This window comes from Acanthopagrus latus, chromosome 18 (genome assembly GCF_904848185.1).
Source record: "Acanthopagrus latus isolate v.2019 chromosome 18, fAcaLat1.1, whole genome shotgun sequence".
Lineage (NCBI taxonomy): Eukaryota > Metazoa > Chordata > Actinopteri > Spariformes > Sparidae > Acanthopagrus > Acanthopagrus latus.
The window spans coordinates 23,016,797-23,034,897 of NC_051056.1; the positions used below are offsets into that span (position 1 = coordinate 23,016,797).

The 18,101-nt window shown below is 41.8% G+C and overlaps 2 protein-coding genes and 1 long non-coding RNA gene across 4 annotated transcripts; 2 read left to right on the top strand and 1 right to left on the bottom strand.

Annotated features, from left to right (window-relative positions):
- The first annotated feature begins 2,338 nt into the window (after positions 1-2,338).
- LOC119007632 (high-affinity choline transporter 1-like) lies at positions 2,339-7,533 on the top strand. The gene is made up of 8 exons (XM_037077420.1): positions 2,339-2,522; positions 3,012-3,125; positions 3,506-3,661; positions 4,498-4,646; positions 4,839-4,982; positions 5,255-5,408; positions 5,480-5,697; positions 5,782-7,533. The coding sequence occupies exons 1-8, from the start codon at positions 2,339-2,341 to the stop codon at positions 6,316-6,318; spliced, it is 1,656 nt and encodes a 551-aa protein (XP_036933315.1). The 3' UTR covers positions 6,319-7,533.
- Positions 7,534-7,684: 151 nt separating this feature from the next.
- Positions 7,685-18,049, bottom strand: LOC119007639. 2 transcript variants are annotated; one of them, XR_005071184.1, is made up of 5 exons: positions 17,911-18,049; positions 16,090-16,185; positions 15,755-15,979; positions 15,261-15,378; positions 7,685-8,088 (listed from the first exon to the last, which is right to left on the bottom strand). It is a non-coding gene; the product is annotated as an uncharacterized LOC119007639 (long non-coding RNA). The 2 variants fall into 2 exon arrangements; XR_005071183.1 differs by lacking the exon at positions 16,090-16,185 and having other exon boundaries at positions 17,911-18,047.
- On the top strand, positions 11,639-17,898 carry LOC119007629 (high-affinity choline transporter 1-like). The gene is made up of 8 exons (XM_037077415.1): positions 11,639-11,822; positions 12,331-12,444; positions 14,193-14,348; positions 14,911-15,059; positions 15,296-15,439; positions 16,078-16,231; positions 16,311-16,528; positions 16,612-17,898. Exons 1-8 carry the CDS (start codon positions 11,639-11,641, stop codon positions 17,167-17,169), a joined length of 1,677 nt encoding a protein of 558 aa, XP_036933310.1. The 3' UTR covers positions 17,170-17,898.
- Positions 18,050-18,101: the final 52 nt, after the last annotated feature.

The window sequence follows — 18,101 nt, forward strand, 5'->3', positions numbered from 1 at the left end:
TAAGATGAAGAAGTCTCCTCCTATTGTCTTGTAAGATAACTCAATGGAGGCTTTTGTACTGTACTGAAATGTTGTTATTAAAATGAATTCTTGATTGCAAGTGAGGTGAACAGTATGCAGGAGTTTTTTTTGTCCTGATTTTGTCAACAACCCTTTGGCACCAGAATGATGTAATTTCTCTCCATGATCAGTGGAATCATTTGCTCATTCACCATCCTGACAGACTTTTTCTCCGGTGTCTGTCACCCAACCAAACTCCCAGACACCTGACTTCTTCTAGTTTACACTGGGTTCAAAAGGAGATTTACTTTATTTGTCTGCAAGGGAAACCACAGCTGAAGTTCAACACTGTATGTGATGGAAATTTTGTACTTCATGAAGAGCAATGTGAACTGAAGTCTTACACAGGAATGTTCAATGTAACTATTGAACGCAACCTGTGATCTGTAACCTTGTTTTAGTTTGTTTTATTACCCATGTAAGGTACTGAGTAATCACTGAAGGTTTTCACTTATCACCTTCTCTGTGAATTATTTCTTTAATTGCAGCAGGGCATAAATTAGTAACTATTAGAGTGAAAACACACCCACAGAGACAGATAAATACCATGCTTTTCTCCTAAGACACTGAGTCCTCACTTTGTAACAGACCTGCAAGATTCTCCTCAAAATCCAGCAGACGCAGAGCAGAGAGGTAAGTTCATCCACTGATGTTGATTATGTTTTTGTTGGGAGCAGGGAGGAGGATGACGAGCAGGAGACTTTTTTTTTTTTCATTTTAAAAACTGTTCAATCTAAATAACCTTACTGTGTGAGGCAGACAACTTTTAACATCACCTGAGTATGTCTGTGTTGCTCAACAGTTACTTTATTCTGAAACTCCACCAACATTAAATGTTTTTTACTTTTACTTTTTATGACAGCTATAGTTACCAACATTACTTTCCAATTTAGATGTTTAAAATATATGAAAAGAACATAAAATAGTTTTACAGTACATTAATTTACTCAGCAGGATCAATTCATGATTGACAGGTGGACGGCAGGTGTACTTAGGGGAACATTCCTTCCTTTCTTGTGTCTCCAGTCCTATGAAACTTGTGAAGTCCAGGTTCGTAACTCTGTGTTTAGCTGTATACCACCTTAACAGGCTGTGTAACGACAAGTATGACATCTGCTTTTACAAAGCTGAAGACCCATCATGCTGGTTTTACAAGAAATGTCAGATATTGGGTTATCTGAGTGCATGGAATAGGCATTTTCTTTCTGCCTAACAAGAGAACTCGACCATGGCTAGCCTGGGGAAGGGCTGAGTTGTTCTTTGGCACTCGCAAGTGAATGTCCAACTGAGAGCTGCAACATGTTTAGAGGGCAAAGTATGAGACAACAGCTTATTCCATAGGCACATCCTTAAAATCCCTTTGGAGAAGTCTGAACAGTTAGGGAGGACAGATTGATAGACTGGTTCTCTATAACCCTCACCTTCACTGGGCTAGTTAGCCGGCCAACCAAGCTCAGTTTTTGCTGCAAAAATGAAGTTTGCATTATGGATGCACATCTGCCATTGCGCAACCAAAACAGGAAGAGGCATTGTTTTTACCTGGTCATATCCCCATTTAACAGTGGAGTAACTGAAATAACTGCAGAAAATCACAGAGCATAGGAGAAAACCCAGCTGATGGAGGAAGCAAAGAAGGTGAAGAGGCAGGCGTTCACTCAGTGGAGAGCAACAGTCTTGTGTCAAAGTCTGTTCCCTTGCTTGTTGTGGAATTTTGTCTCGCTTGACACCGATGACTTACGTTGAGATAGTTTATAGAACATGGCCATGAAGGAGCAACGTAACATCACGTCTGTCTGCACAGTGTTGCCATGATAATCCTAACAAGTCTTCCCAAGTGTCTAAATTATATATTACAGTTTCACGAGCAGTGCTCCGATTCATGGTTATCTGTTTAATAACATAGCAAGGGAGGTGATGCAGAATCAGTGCAAATAATGTAGCTGAGGAGGGATCTCAAAAACTAACTTTACTGAAAAGATACAGCATGTAGATAAAAAGCTATAATTCACACTATGGGTAAAGTTTAGCTTAATGGTTGTGTTAAAGCCACTAGTATAAAAAAAAGGCTGTGGCAGATGCCAATGAATGCCACTCGTACTTTTTCTTATCTCACTATAAGCTAAGTGAGGAAATCAGGCAAGATTTTCACTCCCATAAGTAAAAGTTGGTCACATGTTTGTTTCTAATCCTCAGTTTGTATAATTTGGTGACTGAAATATGTTCTTTATTGTCTTAACATGCAATTAATGCAGACAGCCAGTCCATCAGTCAGTGCACAATGAGCCTCAATGTCCCAGGACTGGTGTCGATGGTGTTCTTCTACCTGCTGGTGCTTGGCACCGGCATCTGGGCCTCCATAAAGTCCAAGCGGATGAGGAAGAGCAGCCAGGCAGACCAGACGGAGGTCAGTCTGCTGGGCAACAGAGGGATCAGCCTTGCAGTGGGAGTCTTCACCATGACAGGTTTGTAAGGCGAATAACTAATTTGGGTTGCACCCTTGAAAACCACCGTGAGGCAAATTAAACTCTAGTGAAAAAACTTCATATATTTCTATATGTAACCTTTATTTTTCACCCTTTCAGTACCTTTTTGTTTTGTTTCTCCTTTCTTTAAAGATGGACCTCTCTCATTTATAATGCCAATTTTCAGGTTTATAATTTTTACAGTGCTGGCGCATTATATCCCTACTCTATCTCCTAAAGGCCCGTCCTCCGGACTACCCAGTTTCCTCTGATTGCTCAGCTCACACATTCCAGACCCAGGACTGTGAACAACAACAGAACAGCTGTGCTTCCTCAATTCTTACTTTCCAAACTAACTGCGAGACATTGAAAATGTGTTACATGGGGACGTAGTGTATACAAGAACCTAGAACACACTGTAGGAGTAGAAAAAACAGAAAAAGCATGTGTTTGGTTGTTTACTCATGTGCATACGCATGCTTCCTGCAGCTACATGGGTTGGAGGGGGCTTCATCGTTGGTGTGACAGAGATGGTGTACAATCCAACCATGGGACTGACCTGGGCTGTTGTGCCATTAGGAGGCACTTTGTCTTTAGTGGCTGGTAAGAGAGTTTTTCTGTTTATTTATATCTATCTATACTAAGATATAGTATATCAAAAATGTTCAGTGTTAGTCAATGTAATGTCACAGCTGGATAAAATATTAAAACATCAATATCGATATTATCGTCTCTGTGTGTGTGGTCTGTGATATAATAAAAAAGGATAATCATTAACATCAGGCTTGGATTTCGGATTACTGCAGAAAATAAGCTCTGTGGCAAATACAAGATTTGATACTTACATGTTTTATTCAGCAAAATGAGGCTTGAATGTGACAGTGTTACAGGTATGTAATATCAAATTGGTGTTCCTCCTTAAACAGACAAAATGAAGGGCTACATGCAGTGCCACAGATCCTTTGTGTGATTTGATTATTAAGGTGGGCTCTTCTTCGCCAAGAGAATGAGAGACAGAAAATATGTGACGATGATGGACCCCTTCCAGATCAAGTATGGAAATCTGATAAGTGGAGTTCTGTCTGTGGCGCTGCTGATATCTGACATGCTCTGGGTTACAGCCACTCTTATTGGTTTAGGTAAGTGACACTGATACAGGTTTTCTCACATTCTCTTTCCATTTGTAATAATACATTCTGTACCATCTCTCATTGTACCTAATTACCATGAACTTGTTATTCGTTTGCTTGAACATGTTAATGGCGCGTTGATGTAGGTTTTCTTTAAGGTTTTCTCTAAAAGTCACAATTTTTATGTTTACTGATTGCAATGTGACAAATGTGATGAAATCTGTATTTCACTTGTGAATCTCAGCAGCAGGCATTGTGTTTTCGTGACAGAGTAATAATTCCAGGACACATTTCAAAACCTTCATGACGGGACACAACTTGTTAGGCTGTGAACCTGTCACCTGTCAAATACTTTACTGCTGTTGTACTTGATCTGAAAACACGCTGGAGTCATCCCAGTTTCTCAGTTTGTTAGACTGCGGTTCAAGTATTTTACATTCTAGTTTTAGACACTGACACTTAACCCTGAAATGCTTCAACATAGCTTAGAAAAATTAAGCTTGAAAATTATATGTAACGATAACCAACCAACTAGTCCTGCGATGAGCTGGCAACTCATCCAGGGTGTACCCTGGCCTATGCCCATTGTGTGAACTGGATTTGGCCCCAGTAAGCCCCGCAGCCCCTCAAGGGAAATGGCAACATCCTGTGACCCTCACGGATAATCGGAAAGAAAAGGAAACGAAACGAACAATAACCAACTACGACCATAAAATTGTCTATCAAAACTTTAATCACACTGAGCACACTGGGCACAGAGGATTTCATAGTAAACAGAGTGAGAAATTAATCTGAAATAGTGTTAAATGTATTCAGTTTGTACATGTGTGGGTGTGACTTCATAGGTGCAACTATGAGTGTGATCCTGGATCTGCCCTACACTCTTTGTATTTGGATCTCTGCTGCTGTAGCCATCGTCTACACGCTGATGGGAGGCCTCTACTCTGTGGCCTACACAGATGTCATACAGCTGACCCTCATATTCGTTAGTTTGGTGAGTTCCTCACTCAACACTACTATCTATCTGCACAGGAAAGGACATTTTTCTAATGAGGGACACAATGTCTTGTCTCTTATTAGATATTCTAAAAGTTTATGATGACTCCCTGGAATCCTGCCAAGCATCTAACCTGATCTAACTTGTCACAATACTTAGCCACTGAAACCTTCTTTGTCTTTTCTGCAGTGGTTATGTGTCCCCTTCATCCTGATGTACCCTCATTCAGCTGACATCACCAAGACTGCTTTCAACTTCACCTACCAGGCCCCCTGGATTGGGTCAGTGGATGGAGACACAGTGTGGAGGTGGATTGATAATTTCTTGTTATTGGTAAGGACTACATTCAGTAATTTTGTAAAGTTGCTTGGTTTGTATACATGCAGTCACTGTTGACTAATGAAGGAATCTGCATTGGGTTGCCATGTGATGCAGAATAACTTGTTATTTGATGTGCACTTGTGAAGCAGTAATTGCTCTTAACTGGTTTTGTGGGCTGCCTCAGGGGATGCTGTTTTGGACCCATTGAGCAGGCTCAAAGAAACTTGTTTTTCAAAAGCCAATACCAACCAAACAGTAGAACATTCCTTTCTCGTTGTTCCCAGTCTCTAGGAAATCTGGGATATCAGACCTTCTACCAGAGGATTCTGTCAGCCTCCTCGGCATTCACAGCCAGGATCACCTGCTTCATTGCAGCTCCCCTCCTCCTCGTATTCGGAATCCCATCTGTCCTGATTGGAGCCGTTGCAGCATCAACAGGTACAGTGATAGAATTAAAAAGAAGAAAAGCTTGTGAGACCACATTATTCATGTTACATTTTTGGCATCAGATTGGAACTTGACCGCGTATGGATCCCCGTCCCCGTACGAGCGAGGTGAAGCCAGTCAGATTCTGCCCATTGCTCTGCAGCACTTCGCACCAAACTACGTCTCCATCATCGGTATCGGAGCAATAGCTGCTGCGGTGATGTCATCTACGGACTCTGCTTTATTGTCCTCCGCCTCCATCTTCACATCCAACATCTATAAGAACATCCTGAGGACCGAGGTAAGAGGAGACCAGAGGAGAAGAACAGAATCATGGCTGTTTCTTTCTGTTTCTGCTTCAAGGTGTTTTTTTCCCCCCCTGCAGGCATCAGATGGAGAGCTCCAGTGGGTGATCCGAGTCACCGTGGTGTTGGTGGGCTTGGCTGGCACATCACTCACCTTCTTACAGAACAGCATCATGGTTTTATGGATCCTGGGCTCAGACATAACCTACACCATCATGTTCCCTCAACTCGTCTGCGTCCTCTTCTGTAACATCTCCAATGGCTACGGCTCCATCATGGGCTTGTTGGCTGGACTGCTGATGAGAGTGCTGAGTGGAGAGCCATCGATAGGGTTGCCAGTCATTCTCCACTTCCCAGGTTGCACACTTGAGGATGGTGTATATGTCCAGCGCTCTCCTGTGAGGACAATCTGCATGTTGTCCAACCTGGTTGCCACTTTGATGTTCTCCTACCTGGCTTCACTGCTCTTCAATAAAGGAGTGATTCCTGAGAGGTGGGACGTATATAAAGTGAAAAGCCAAAAACCGACATCCAACTCAGTATCATTAAGAGACAAGGAGAAACCTGAAGTTCAGAATGACACTGAAGCCATGTTGATCACAAATCTGCAAGGCTGAAAGAGAAATGGTTCAGTGAGATGTCTCGTGGGGAGCTACGTTATCATGTCTCTGTTTTTATGTGCTGTGTGCAGTACATTATTGACATTTCCTGACATTTAACACCAATCAATTGATCCTTTATTTGACCAAATACTTTAACAGATTAACAGACAACTAAAATATAACCATTAGGTGCAGCCCTGGTAGGAATGAGGTTCCGTCAGTGTGACCAATCACATCCTGAATGACAGATAATTATTCACTGATCCAAATTTTTACAATATGCTCTCAGTTTGCTTCAATAGTTCTCTAAAAACATTAACTGCACATTGTAAGTAGTATTGTATTGTATGTAAGTAAGTAAGTAAGTAAGTAGTAAGTAAGTAAGTAAGTAAGTAGTATGTAGTTCCAGTCAAATTGTCTGTACACCGCTCTAAATGAATGTGCCAGCTGGCATATCAGCCTGTCTCTGCCTTATCCTCTGAACACCATAGGATGGTGACTTTAACACACAAGCTGCAGAAAGTACACCTCTTACATCCCATTCCCTGTTCAACGCTCTACTTCAGGCTACGTTACACACAGCTGATCATTTGTTTGTGAAAATCTTGATATTGATTTGGGGACAATGCATGGGCTTGCTAGTCTTGTTGTTAAAGATACAGTCAAATTAAATGTACGGTTTGTCAATGCAATGTTATTGACTTTGAATCTTCCTAGCATAGCGTTAGCTTTCTGGCTCATCACTGAGCGGACTAGAATATCTCCTGTTGTCTCCGTAGCATAAGAACCTTTTGGGAGGGTAATGTTTGTTCCAGGTATTAGTCATACCCTCAGGAAACTAAGTTATGGCTTGTGAAAAACTTTATATTTTGATTGTAAAATGCATGAAAATATAAAGTAATGGTCTTAATATCTTTTCTTTGCAAGTGACCATGGTAGAAGCGGGATAATGCCCTTCGAGGTGTCCATATTCAGGAATTAATGGACTTCGTGGAGGCAACCGTCTGATGTTATTTCACACTTTTTTGTTTACCACATAATTACATATGTGTTTATTCATTGATGCCTTCAGTAAGAATCTACAATGTAAATAGCCATGAAAATAAAGAAAAAAACATTAAATGAGAAGGTGTGTCCAAAATTTTGACTGGTGGTGTATAAGGAAAAAAATGGTAAAAACTAAATCAAACTTTCAAAAAGGAGATATACAGGTTCCCAGGTTGCCTCGAGGCAAGCCAGAGAAACTGTGTTCAACAGAGTTCTAGATAACCCTAATCTAGCTTGTTATGCAGTATCCAATGCTGTCGTTATTTGTAAATGTTAGAAAGGAACACAGTTAATGTGATGGAAAAAGACTTAACTTCCATCCTGACACAGCACATCAGCTTTGAGATTTACTTTAAAAGAAAAATATTCATACTAACATACATACATGCTGAACTTACACATACATGCATAAACACTACTGAGAATACTTGTGTGTGCAAGTGCAAATATATAGGTATGTATGTGAGAGAATTCATACATGTGCAGGTGCTCAAAACCAGTATAGTAAGTGCAAGTGAACTTTGTATTTACGGTCTAGACTGAACAGTCATGAGAGAACAGCGCATTCTACATGAAACTATAATAAAATGCTCTGGAAACCTGATACTTGAATTAAGTGGTCTCCTCAAGGAATGAAGTGTCAAAACATTGGGGACATTTCTGAGTCAAAGTCACGGGTACAGGAACCAGGGTCTGGTTTTCTCTGAGAGAAGTGACAGTTGTTAATTATTCCTTGCCCTAAGAAAGAGAGAGAGAGAGAGAGAGAGAGAGAGAGAGAGAGAGAGAGAGAGAGAGAACAGACTGACTAATCTGAATCCTCCTCCTCAAAATCCAGCAGACGCACAGCAGAGAGGTAAGTTCATACACTGATGTTGATTATGTTTTTTTTTTTTAAATTATTATTATTATTATTATTATTAAAAGTCACAGTTAGCAGCCAAGTAACAAAACGACTTACATTGAAGTTGAAGTTGCTGTTTAACTTTGGTTGATAGCTGTTTGCAACATTAATCTCACTCTGGTACAGCAGACATCTGTTATAGGACATCTGCAGCCAACTGATAATACCTTTAAAAGAGCCGCAATAAGGCTTTCTCTACACTGCTGCTGTGTTCACACTGAACCAAGCAGCTCTGCAGACATTTCATGCATTCTGGAGCAGTTCAACAGGTATTTTGATACAAGTTACGATTTCACCCACAGAAAATGCATAAATCAATGACTGATTTATAACAGCTTAAAAGCTTCTTGAATATAAATGGCTGTGAACTGAACTGCAATGTACTAGTAACTATAGTTATCACTTAAATGTAGTGGAGTAAAAATAAAACATTTGTAAATGTGTTGCATTCATTTCTGCACTTACCTTATTTGACAATGCTTCATAACATTATTTGAGGACGAAGATTTTAAAAAACTATATAAAACAGATAAATAACATAAGTGAATCATTATACACTAGATGGACTTTGTCAGTAGCCTGTTTTTAACCCCCAAATGTTCCTCCCAGGCAGTATCAAAAAAGAGGCTCTGGTAGATGCCAATGCATGACACTCCCACTTACTTTTCTTATCTCGCAAGCACAACATCAAAACCAGCACGTACACACATACTTCCATCGGTAGACACCATGACAAGATGTAAGTTTAATCCATGGTCTAACACACCATGACACCAAGTAAGACCACCCCTCGAGAGTTTTCCAACTGCTAGCTTATGTAGTTTTAGCAACCTCAGAAAAGACCGCACAATAACAACACACTGCAGTCTATGAAATCAAGACACCGTCATCAAAAAGCCACTCATAGCCATAAATAGTGCTCAGAACAGCACCAAACTTAAACAACAGTACAAATAGGGTCTCAGTGCATAGCTCGAGGCATCAAACACCTGCTAGCTTAGCCGGATTTCTACTGAAAAGAGAACACAGCTCACCACTCTCCTGCAGCAGCTAGCTCGTTGTGGAGAAGCCCTGCAAGTCGATTACCGAATGCAGTTAGAAATGCTCAACTGCCAGAATATCCCTTTAAATCATTTTAAATAAAATCCCAGCAGTGTATAACTCAGAGAAAGTTTCAAATTAATCAGATTTCAAAATCACAAGTTTCCAAAAAGTCTATGTAAGGGCTCCATAAGTGAGCTAAGCTTTTTGCTTTCTTTCTTTCTTTTTTTTTTTTTTTACTATATATGGTAGTCTCTCCAAAGCTCCAAGGCCGTTCCCTTGTTCACATTCCAGTAAAGTGTGTATACTTCTCCACAACAATGCAATTATCTTCCTTGCTTGTAAAAGTCCAAAGTCAAGCAACTCAACTCAAGCAGCAACTGTTGATGAGTTACAACAAAGTCTACAGGGTTTATTCAGGGTAAATTAAAGTGATTTAATCACCAGAAGTGGGATTGTCAGCAAAACACAAACCATGAAGGCAAAGGACAGAGGGCATGCTGCTTAAATACACAGACAACTAGGTCCAAAAGAGGACTCATAAAATGAGCTACTGCTGCTACAACAAAATGAAAATAAAACCTCCCCGTCTACTTCCCTACTTATGCCAAGCCAAAAACATGTTGTCGTTGAGCTTACGTGAAAAGTAAGAGACAGGGTGGTCAGCCCCATCGACATCCTCCTGCAATAACACAGCACCAGCTCCAACAGCGCTAGCATCAACCTCCAGCTGGATACGTCTGGAGACATCAGGTGCAGCAAGCACAGGGGCATGGCTTAAGAGAGATTTTGCACTTTCAAAGGCATGCTGGCACTCCGGAGTCAACACAAAATCTACTTTAGGACTAAGCAGAGTGGTTAGTGGATGGATAATGGTGGAAAAGATACAGCAGAAACTCCTGTAGTAACGTGCCAAACCTGCAAAGAGCTCTCCTAGTGGCGGGAACTGAACACTGTGATATGGTGGATACTTTAGCCTCTATGGGGAGCACCTGACCTTGGCCCACCTGCCTTCCTATGTACGTAACAGATGCTTTTCCAAATTCGCACTTTGTGAGATTTAGTGTGAGTGACCCTTCAGCGGGCCAAGTGAAGACTTGCTCAAGTATCTTCATGTGCTCCTCCCAAGTTGAGGTGTACACAATAAGGTCATCCAAACAGGCATTACAGCTCATCATGCCTGTTAAAAACTGCATTTACCAATCTTTGGAAGGTGGCCGGAGCATTATACATGCCAAAAGCCATCACAGTGTACTGCAAGAAATGATCTGGAGTTACAAGAGATTTTGAAGGCACGGTCAGTCAGAGCAGGTCTAATTTGCGATGGTATCACATACACTAAACAATTACTTAAGAAGGAGCTTAAAGCTCTAATTATCGGTAAATTGATGGAATTGAAGGTCATTGTGGTACCGGCCCAATCAGAGCCCGCTGTGCTGGAGGATGGCACCCTAAGTGAAGTGGCAGGTGAGCTTGAGGGTGATCTTCATGGTGCTCAAGTCTTCTTGGGAGTGGAGGGTGAGGCAGATGAGTGGATGAAAACTCTGGCCCGCTTTGATCCTCTTGGCTATGATCCTGTCTTCTTCTGGACACATCCTGTCCTTTAATTCAACTCAGTTTAAATTTATTGTGTTCCTTCTCCTTGTGTGAGTTAGGGAATGTAAACAGCACGGGGCTCACAGCTCCATGGGACCTTGGAGTCAGCGTTCAGCTGTGTGTGGGTCAAAGGTTAGCAGGAGACAAGGCCTCTATAGGGACTAAAATGGAGCCTGACTACTATGTCAGATGGAGGAAGATGTCTAAACTTGTACATCTCCAGAAAAGGACAGAGAGATCATTTAGGTAATTTTGGAGGACAAGACCCAAGGAGTGACAGTAACAGATTTAGTCATTTATGGGAAATGAGCAGGGAGATAGACCACCTCCTTTTCTAGTCGATTGGACAGATGGACCCTCAACCCACCGCAGTGACCAATTAGAAGTAGGCAGGTACAGCCTATGGGACTTTAAGAGGGATCCCACGAGTAGAGAATCAGGGGATGGCATTTGGTAGATCTCCTAAGATCAAAGGTTTGATAGGACTTCTGAAAGAGCAGAGCGCAAAGCCGTTTGGCATTACCTTCGCCACAGATTTGAGAACTCCAGTCAAAATTTTAGATTTGAGAACAGTCAAAACAGCATTCCTCCACCTAGTGGATCTAACAATGAGAAAACTCCAAGTGTGTGTGTGATCAGTACTATATTCTAGCTATGCCCAGTCCTGGCCCAGTCCGCAGACGATTCACAAGTGTCTCATTCACAATCAATTCACAATCTGTACAATTTTAAGAGACAGGCCGTCACACAATGAGCCTGAACGTCCCAGGAGTGGTGGTGATGGTGTTCTTCTACCTGCTGGTGCTGGGGACCGGCATCTGGGCCTCCATGAAGTCCAAGCAGGTGAAGACGAGCAGCCAGGCAGACCAGACAGAGGTCAGTCTGCTAGGCAACAGAGGGATCAGCCTTGCCGTGGGAGTCTTCACCATGACAGGTGAGTGTGTGATGGGGCAGTAGTTTCAGGTAACTTCCTTATTTTTTTAACACCAAAGATAATGTCACAATGAGGCACCGTGTAGCACCCTTGGACTCCACTGTGCCTCTTGTAGTTTTTCACACAGCTTTCCAGACATCAAGTTGTAGCATATGAAGAATTGCTTTGTTTACCTGCGTGTAAGAATTTGGACAGTAGGTCCCAGCTTCCATCAAGGTTTGAGAGCCAATCGTATAACGGCATCGTACTGCCCTAATTTTTGCTAGCTTTAGCATTAGCAACATTAACGTTAGCTAATGTAGGCAACATCCACGTCAGCTAGCCATGGTGCGGTCACAACATCATTTCAATGTTTCTCTCAGTTTTTCTATATATCTATAGAGCACTGAACAGAACAGTGCTATCATCATCGGATTTGCTTTTTTGTTTATTTCTTTCTTTGGGACATGTTTACAGTATATACGTGCAGGCTTGTGTTGGGGATGTTGCTTACACATGCTTCCTACAGCTACATTTGTTGGAGGGGGCTTCATTGTTGGTCTGGCCGAGGCGGTGTACACTCCAACCATGGGACTGACCTGGGCTGTCATTCCAGTAACAGCTGCTACGTCTTTCATCATTGGTAGGACAGCTTTTCTTGTTTTCAGTTTTCTCTAATCTTTATACTGAATATCCTCATTTTTCTAAACAAAACTTAAAAAATGTGATTTATTTCTGAAATCTGTAGATTGTAATCCTAGATTTGGTGTTAGATGTACCTGCGCAGAATAAATAAAGGCCTAAGCAATGCATAGTTTTTTCATAAGTTTTTGGTATAGGCTACATTATGCATGGCTGTAAAACGGAGTAGAAGAAGAACCAGTTTGATGGAATTTCCCTCCTCATTTAGTGACCTTCCACTGTTCTGTGTCTGTAAGCTTAGCAAAGCTGTATTAAGACTGAAGCAAAAACAGTCTCATTTCTGTGGAAACCAAGGTTTAGATTAAAGCTATCAGTCTGGAGATACAGTTGTTATTGAAGTAACACATCTCAGGTACGACTGAATGTTTTGTCTGTGCACAGAATGCATGTGCGTCATGTCCCAAAAACATACTGTATCACCAAGGTTAACCAAGCTCACTCTTCGGTAAACATGGACATCCCGCGATGGGTTAAAGGGACTACTGATCGGGAACCTCATCAGAATGGTCGTGGCTGTAACACTGTACTAGTCTCTATTATTATCTACTGATCAAGCCTGTCAAAAACCGCTGCTTCTTAAAGGGGCCCACACACCGCCCAGACTCAAGCCGACGACCAACTGCCTTTATCCCACCACTCGTTTGCCTCTCCTCTGACCCGTTTGGCAGAAAAGTTGCATTGAAACATAGCGCCTCAGCAACTGTCAACTACACAGTAGTCTGTATGTTCTGCACTTGTGCGATATGCAATTTGTCTCCTTAACATCAGGTGGCACTAGTGTCGTGCCAGTAATCCAAAATATGAAAACAAGAAATGATGGAACGGGGTGCAGACATTAGATTATCATAGAAAAACAAAGCGCACACAGTATTGGCTCAATATTCTCTACTTGGCATTACTTGAAAGATTATTATGGCCGAGCTGAGGGTCGCATTGTCTGCTCTCGGGCTCATTATTATACGAACATGCCGCAGAAGGATAAAAGTGGTTTGTTCTGGCCCTCCCACACACTGAGTTAATTCACACGCACACAGCCAATCAGAGTGGTCTTTGAACAGAAAACTTATCAGAGTATCCGATGTCATCCAATCCTTCGACTGCCGACATTCTCAGACTTTGCAAGTTGAATCTGACCAGACACCGTTCACGCGGTTCCAAAAGCTTCCAACACAGGTGAACAGACCAAACAGATTTGTTCCCCAACCTGTCCGAGTCTCGCCAAACATTTCAGATGTCAGATGTTTGGGCCAGTGTGTTAAGACAGAATTTCCATCGCAGGTGGTGAACCCGTAACAGAACCATTTGATCGGAGACTGCTAATGAACCTCAAAGACGAAGAACAAGAAGTCACAAAACAAAACAAAAATCTGCCATGTTTTTGTGCACTGTAGGAGCATTTGAGTAGACGGCAATAGCAGAAACAACTCGTTCTTCTTTAGACGATGTAGTTCTGATGTGGTTCACAGAACTCAGATTTTTTTTTCTGACTTGGAAAGTCATCTTTGATATCGAGAATCATCATAGGTGTAGCTCACTGCACAACTCAAACAGAAGGGATGCCACTTTGTCTCTATTTACTAATAAATGCACATAGAAATGTGTTGATGGAGTGCAATGCTAATGTGACAAGATGCAGGGGTACATGCAGTGCCACAGATCTGTCTCCCTTTGTGTGATTCAATTATTAAGGTGGGCTCTTCTTCGCCAAGACAATGAGAGACAGAAAATATGTGACGATGATGGACCCCTTCCAGATCAAGTATGGAAATCTGATAAGTGGTGTTCTGTCTGTGGCGCTGCTGATATCTGACATAATCTGGGTTACAGGAACTCTTATTGGTTTAGGTAAGTGGCACTGATCCACGTTTTCTCACATTCTTTTTCCATTTGCTATGATAAATTCTGTACCATCTCTCAATGAGCATATTTGTCATGAACTTGTAGTCTTGCTATGCACCACCAGTGTATATTCTCAGGAACGAAACAAGCATTTTGTATTAGGGACTGTATAATCTTTTCACGAAAATTACCTGGTGAGATGCTGAAGCAGGTTTACAACTTATGCAATGCTGTGAACCCCCTGACATCTGTCAATAGATGTAATATGAGCAGAGACTCGACAGCTGTTAAATTGAACAACTTGTTAGCCTGCAAAATTTGGGGAAATGTAGTCTATGGTGCAAGTATTTTACAAACTGAATCTTAATAAAATATTACAATACAACAAGAAAAAGTTGAGTAGAACAATAGGTTTACAATAATCAACTATGACCATAATCTGTTTTTAACTGAACTGAAGATGTATTCATCTTGATATGCACATTGGACAATGAAAAAAGAACAAGGACTCTGTCTGAAATAGTGTTCAATGTATTCAATTTGTACATGTGTCGTTGTGACGTCATAGGTGCAACTATGAGTGTGATCCTGGATCTGCCCTACACTCTTTGTATTTGGATCTCTGCTGCTGTAGCCATCGTCTACACGCTGATGGGAGGCCTCTACTCTGTGGCCTACACAGACATCATACAGCTGACCCTCATATTCGTTAGTTTGGTGAGTTCCTCACTAAACACTTCAACATTTTGAAGCTTGTATAAATCAGTTTTGTTGTTGAGTTCATTTGTACAGCAAACTAATTTTTTCTTATGAGGGACACAATGTCTTCTCTCTTATCAGATCTCATAAAAAGTTTATGATGACTCCCTGGAATCCTGCCAAGCATCTAACCTGACCTGACCTGTCACACTACTTTACCTTAGCCACTGAAACCTTCTTTGTCTTTTCTGCAGTGGTTATGTGTCCCCTTCATCCTGACGAACCCCCATTCAGCTGACATCACCAAGACCGCTTTCAACTTCACCTACCAGGCCCCCTGGATCGGATCAATAGATGGAGACACAGCGTGGAGGTGGATTGATAATTTCTTAATATTGGTAAGGACTACAGAGGAGTATTATTTTGTCCTGTCCATGGGTTTGACATGGAAATTTGAATTGGTATATCACATGGGTTTAACATGTAATGACACATGGGTTACATGGATATCTGTATGGTTTAACAGCACACCAAGTCAACATAACCTGAAGCAGAGACAACAATACCTGGCTAAAACATACTACCGGCTAAATACTCTTAATGGGCTGGGCTTATGATCAACAACTTGCAACAACTTTACTAACACAGCCAAACATCAAACAAGTGGAACAACAAGAGACATGTAACTTAGCAAGCAAGCTCATATGACTTACCATTCAACAGCAACAAGTCAAGTTCGGCATCTTGCAGTCTTGCAGCCTTGTAGTTCCCAAACGCTCCCGCCACCCAGTCTGAGATGTACTCTAGTTCATCCTCCTGCTTGGTCCCTCTCTTTTTTTCTTTTCTCCACCTCCTCCGTCAATGTCCACTTTGGTCTCTTCACCTCAGCAAAAATTCAAATCCAAGTCCGATATTCTCCTCCAGGCCCTCCAAAGTTCCTGTGATAGCAATGCAAACCCCAACAAGCATAGCACAGCTTACTTGTAACAACAAGTGAATATATAGAAAGAATGGTTTTCTTTGTTTTATGTATAAGTCTCTAGGTAACCTGGGATATCAAAGCTTCCACCAGAGGACCCTGTCAGCTTCTTCGTCAGCCACTGCCAGGATCACCTGCTTTATTGCAGCTGCCCTCGTCCTCATACTTGGAGTCCCATCGATTTTGATCGGCGCAGTAGCGGCATCAACAGGTACAGTGATAGAATTCAGCATAAAAAAATAGTGAGACCATGATGATTTATGTCAGATCTTTACTTTGTTGGATATCAGATTGGAACATGACCACATATGAATCCCCGTCCCCGTACGAGCGAGGTGAAGCCAGTCAGATTCTGCCCATTGCTCTGCAGTATCTCACGCCAAACTACATCTCCATCATTGGTATCGGAGCAATAGCTGCTGCGGTGATGTCATCTACGGACTCTGCTTTATTGTCCTCCGCCTCCATCTTCACATCCAACATCTATAAGAATATCCTGAGGACCAAGGTAAGAGGAGACCAGAGGAGAAGAACAGAATCATGGCTGTTTCTTTCTGTTCCTGCTTCAAGGTTTTTTTTTTCCTCCTGCAGGCATCAGATCGAGAGCTCCAGTGGGTGATCCGAGTCACCGTGGTGTTGGTGGGCTTGGCTGGCACATCACTCACCTTCTTACAGAACAGCGTCATGGTTTTATGGATCCTGGGCTCAGACATAACCTACACCATCATGTTCCCCCAACTCCTCTGCGTCCTCTTCTGTAACATCTCCAATGGCTACGGCTCCATCATGGGCTTGTTGGTTGGAGTGCTGATGAGAGTGCTGAGTGGAGAGCCATTGATAGGGTTGCCAGTCATGCTCCACTTCCCAGGATGCACTCTTGAGGATGGCGTTTATATCCAGCACTCTCCTGTAAGGACAATCTGCATGTTGTCCACTATCTTTGTCACTCTGTTGTTGTCCTATCTGGCTTCACTGCTTTTCAATAAAGGAGTGATTCCTGAGAGGTGGGATGTATTTAAAGTGAAAATCCAAACACCGTCAGCCCTTCAAGTTTTAGGGAACCATGGGACCGCCGAAAGAGACGAAAAGGAGACAGCCAAAGTTCAAAATGAGATGGAATTAATGTTGGCGACAAATCTGCAGGACTGACAAAGAAATGGTTTTATGGGACATCTTTTGGGGCTATATTACCATGTCTCAATTAACTGATAGGCCACAAGAAGTCATCACTTGGCTACTTCTACTGTGCTGTGGCGTAATGTTTTAGTTCTATTTAATTGGGGATCAATAAACCGGGCTTCTTGACTTATGTTACTGTTACTGTTACTGGTCATGACATGAATGGTATTTTATGTGTAATAATCAAACAACCAATACAAGCTTGAATAAGCTTTAAGGTACATTAATGTTCATGTGAAACTGTCTATAAATGACACAGTACAGCCATTGATGCTCTACATTCTGCAATTAGTTCTTAGGTTTGTTGTATTACTTTATATTGAACGGTTCATGGCTATGTCTGATTTGGTGGCGTATACAGTATTGAAAGTTATCGCACTAATCATGTCTAATCTATCATAATGTTTTCAAATAAGGTCTAAAGTGGTCTACAGACCACTGAAAGCGGTTTTACAACACTTGTCGCATTCACCCATTCACACACACATTCATGAGGCTGCCATGCAAGTTGCTACCTGCTCATCTGGAGCAGTTTGGGGTTCAGTATCTTGCTCAAAGACACTTCGACATGCAGCTGGGGGAGCCAGGGATTCCAACCAGTCTGCTTACAAGAATCTACCACTCTACCTTGAATTAGCACTAGAATTGTAAGAACTAGAATGGCACTCAGCAGAGCACATACCTCCAACAAGACCGAACTTTTGTACTCACTTAAATATGCCAGTCATCACCCTGATTTGTCTTCATGAAGATCCGTGCATTATTTCCTCAGAGATGAACAAAAACAAATCCGTCCATCTGTCCAGATTGGCAGCAAACATTAATGGGATCTATTCTGGACGGGGAGCAATTCTTAATCCGAATTTCATTGAAATCCGTTTGGTAGATTTTGGTGGATTTAA

What these genes read in the sequence shown, in the direction of transcription:
- LOC119007632 (XM_037077420.1), top strand. Translation starts at nt 2,339, where the DNA reads ATGAGCCTCAATGTCCCAGGACTGGTGTCGATGGTGTTCTTCTACCTG. An exon ending in CCCTCATATTCGTTAGTTTG is followed by an intron (nt 4,647 to 4,838) that starts GTGAGTTCCTCA and finishes TCTTTTCTGCAG; the next exon opens with TGGTTATGTGTCCCCTTCAT. An exon ending in TTGATAATTTCTTGTTATTG is followed by an intron (nt 4,983 to 5,254) that starts GTAAGGACTACA and finishes CGTTGTTCCCAG; the next exon opens with TCTCTAGGAAATCTGGGATA.
- LOC119007629 (XM_037077415.1), top strand. Translation starts at nt 11,639, where the DNA reads ATGAGCCTGAACGTCCCAGGAGTGGTGGTGATGGTGTTCTTCTACCTG. An exon ending in AGGAACTCTTATTGGTTTAG is followed by an intron (nt 14,349 to 14,910) that starts GTAAGTGGCACT and finishes GTGACGTCATAG; the next exon opens with GTGCAACTATGAGTGTGATC. An exon ending in AGAATATCCTGAGGACCAAG is followed by an intron (nt 16,529 to 16,611) that starts GTAAGAGGAGAC and finishes TTCCTCCTGCAG; the next exon opens with GCATCAGATCGAGAGCTCCA.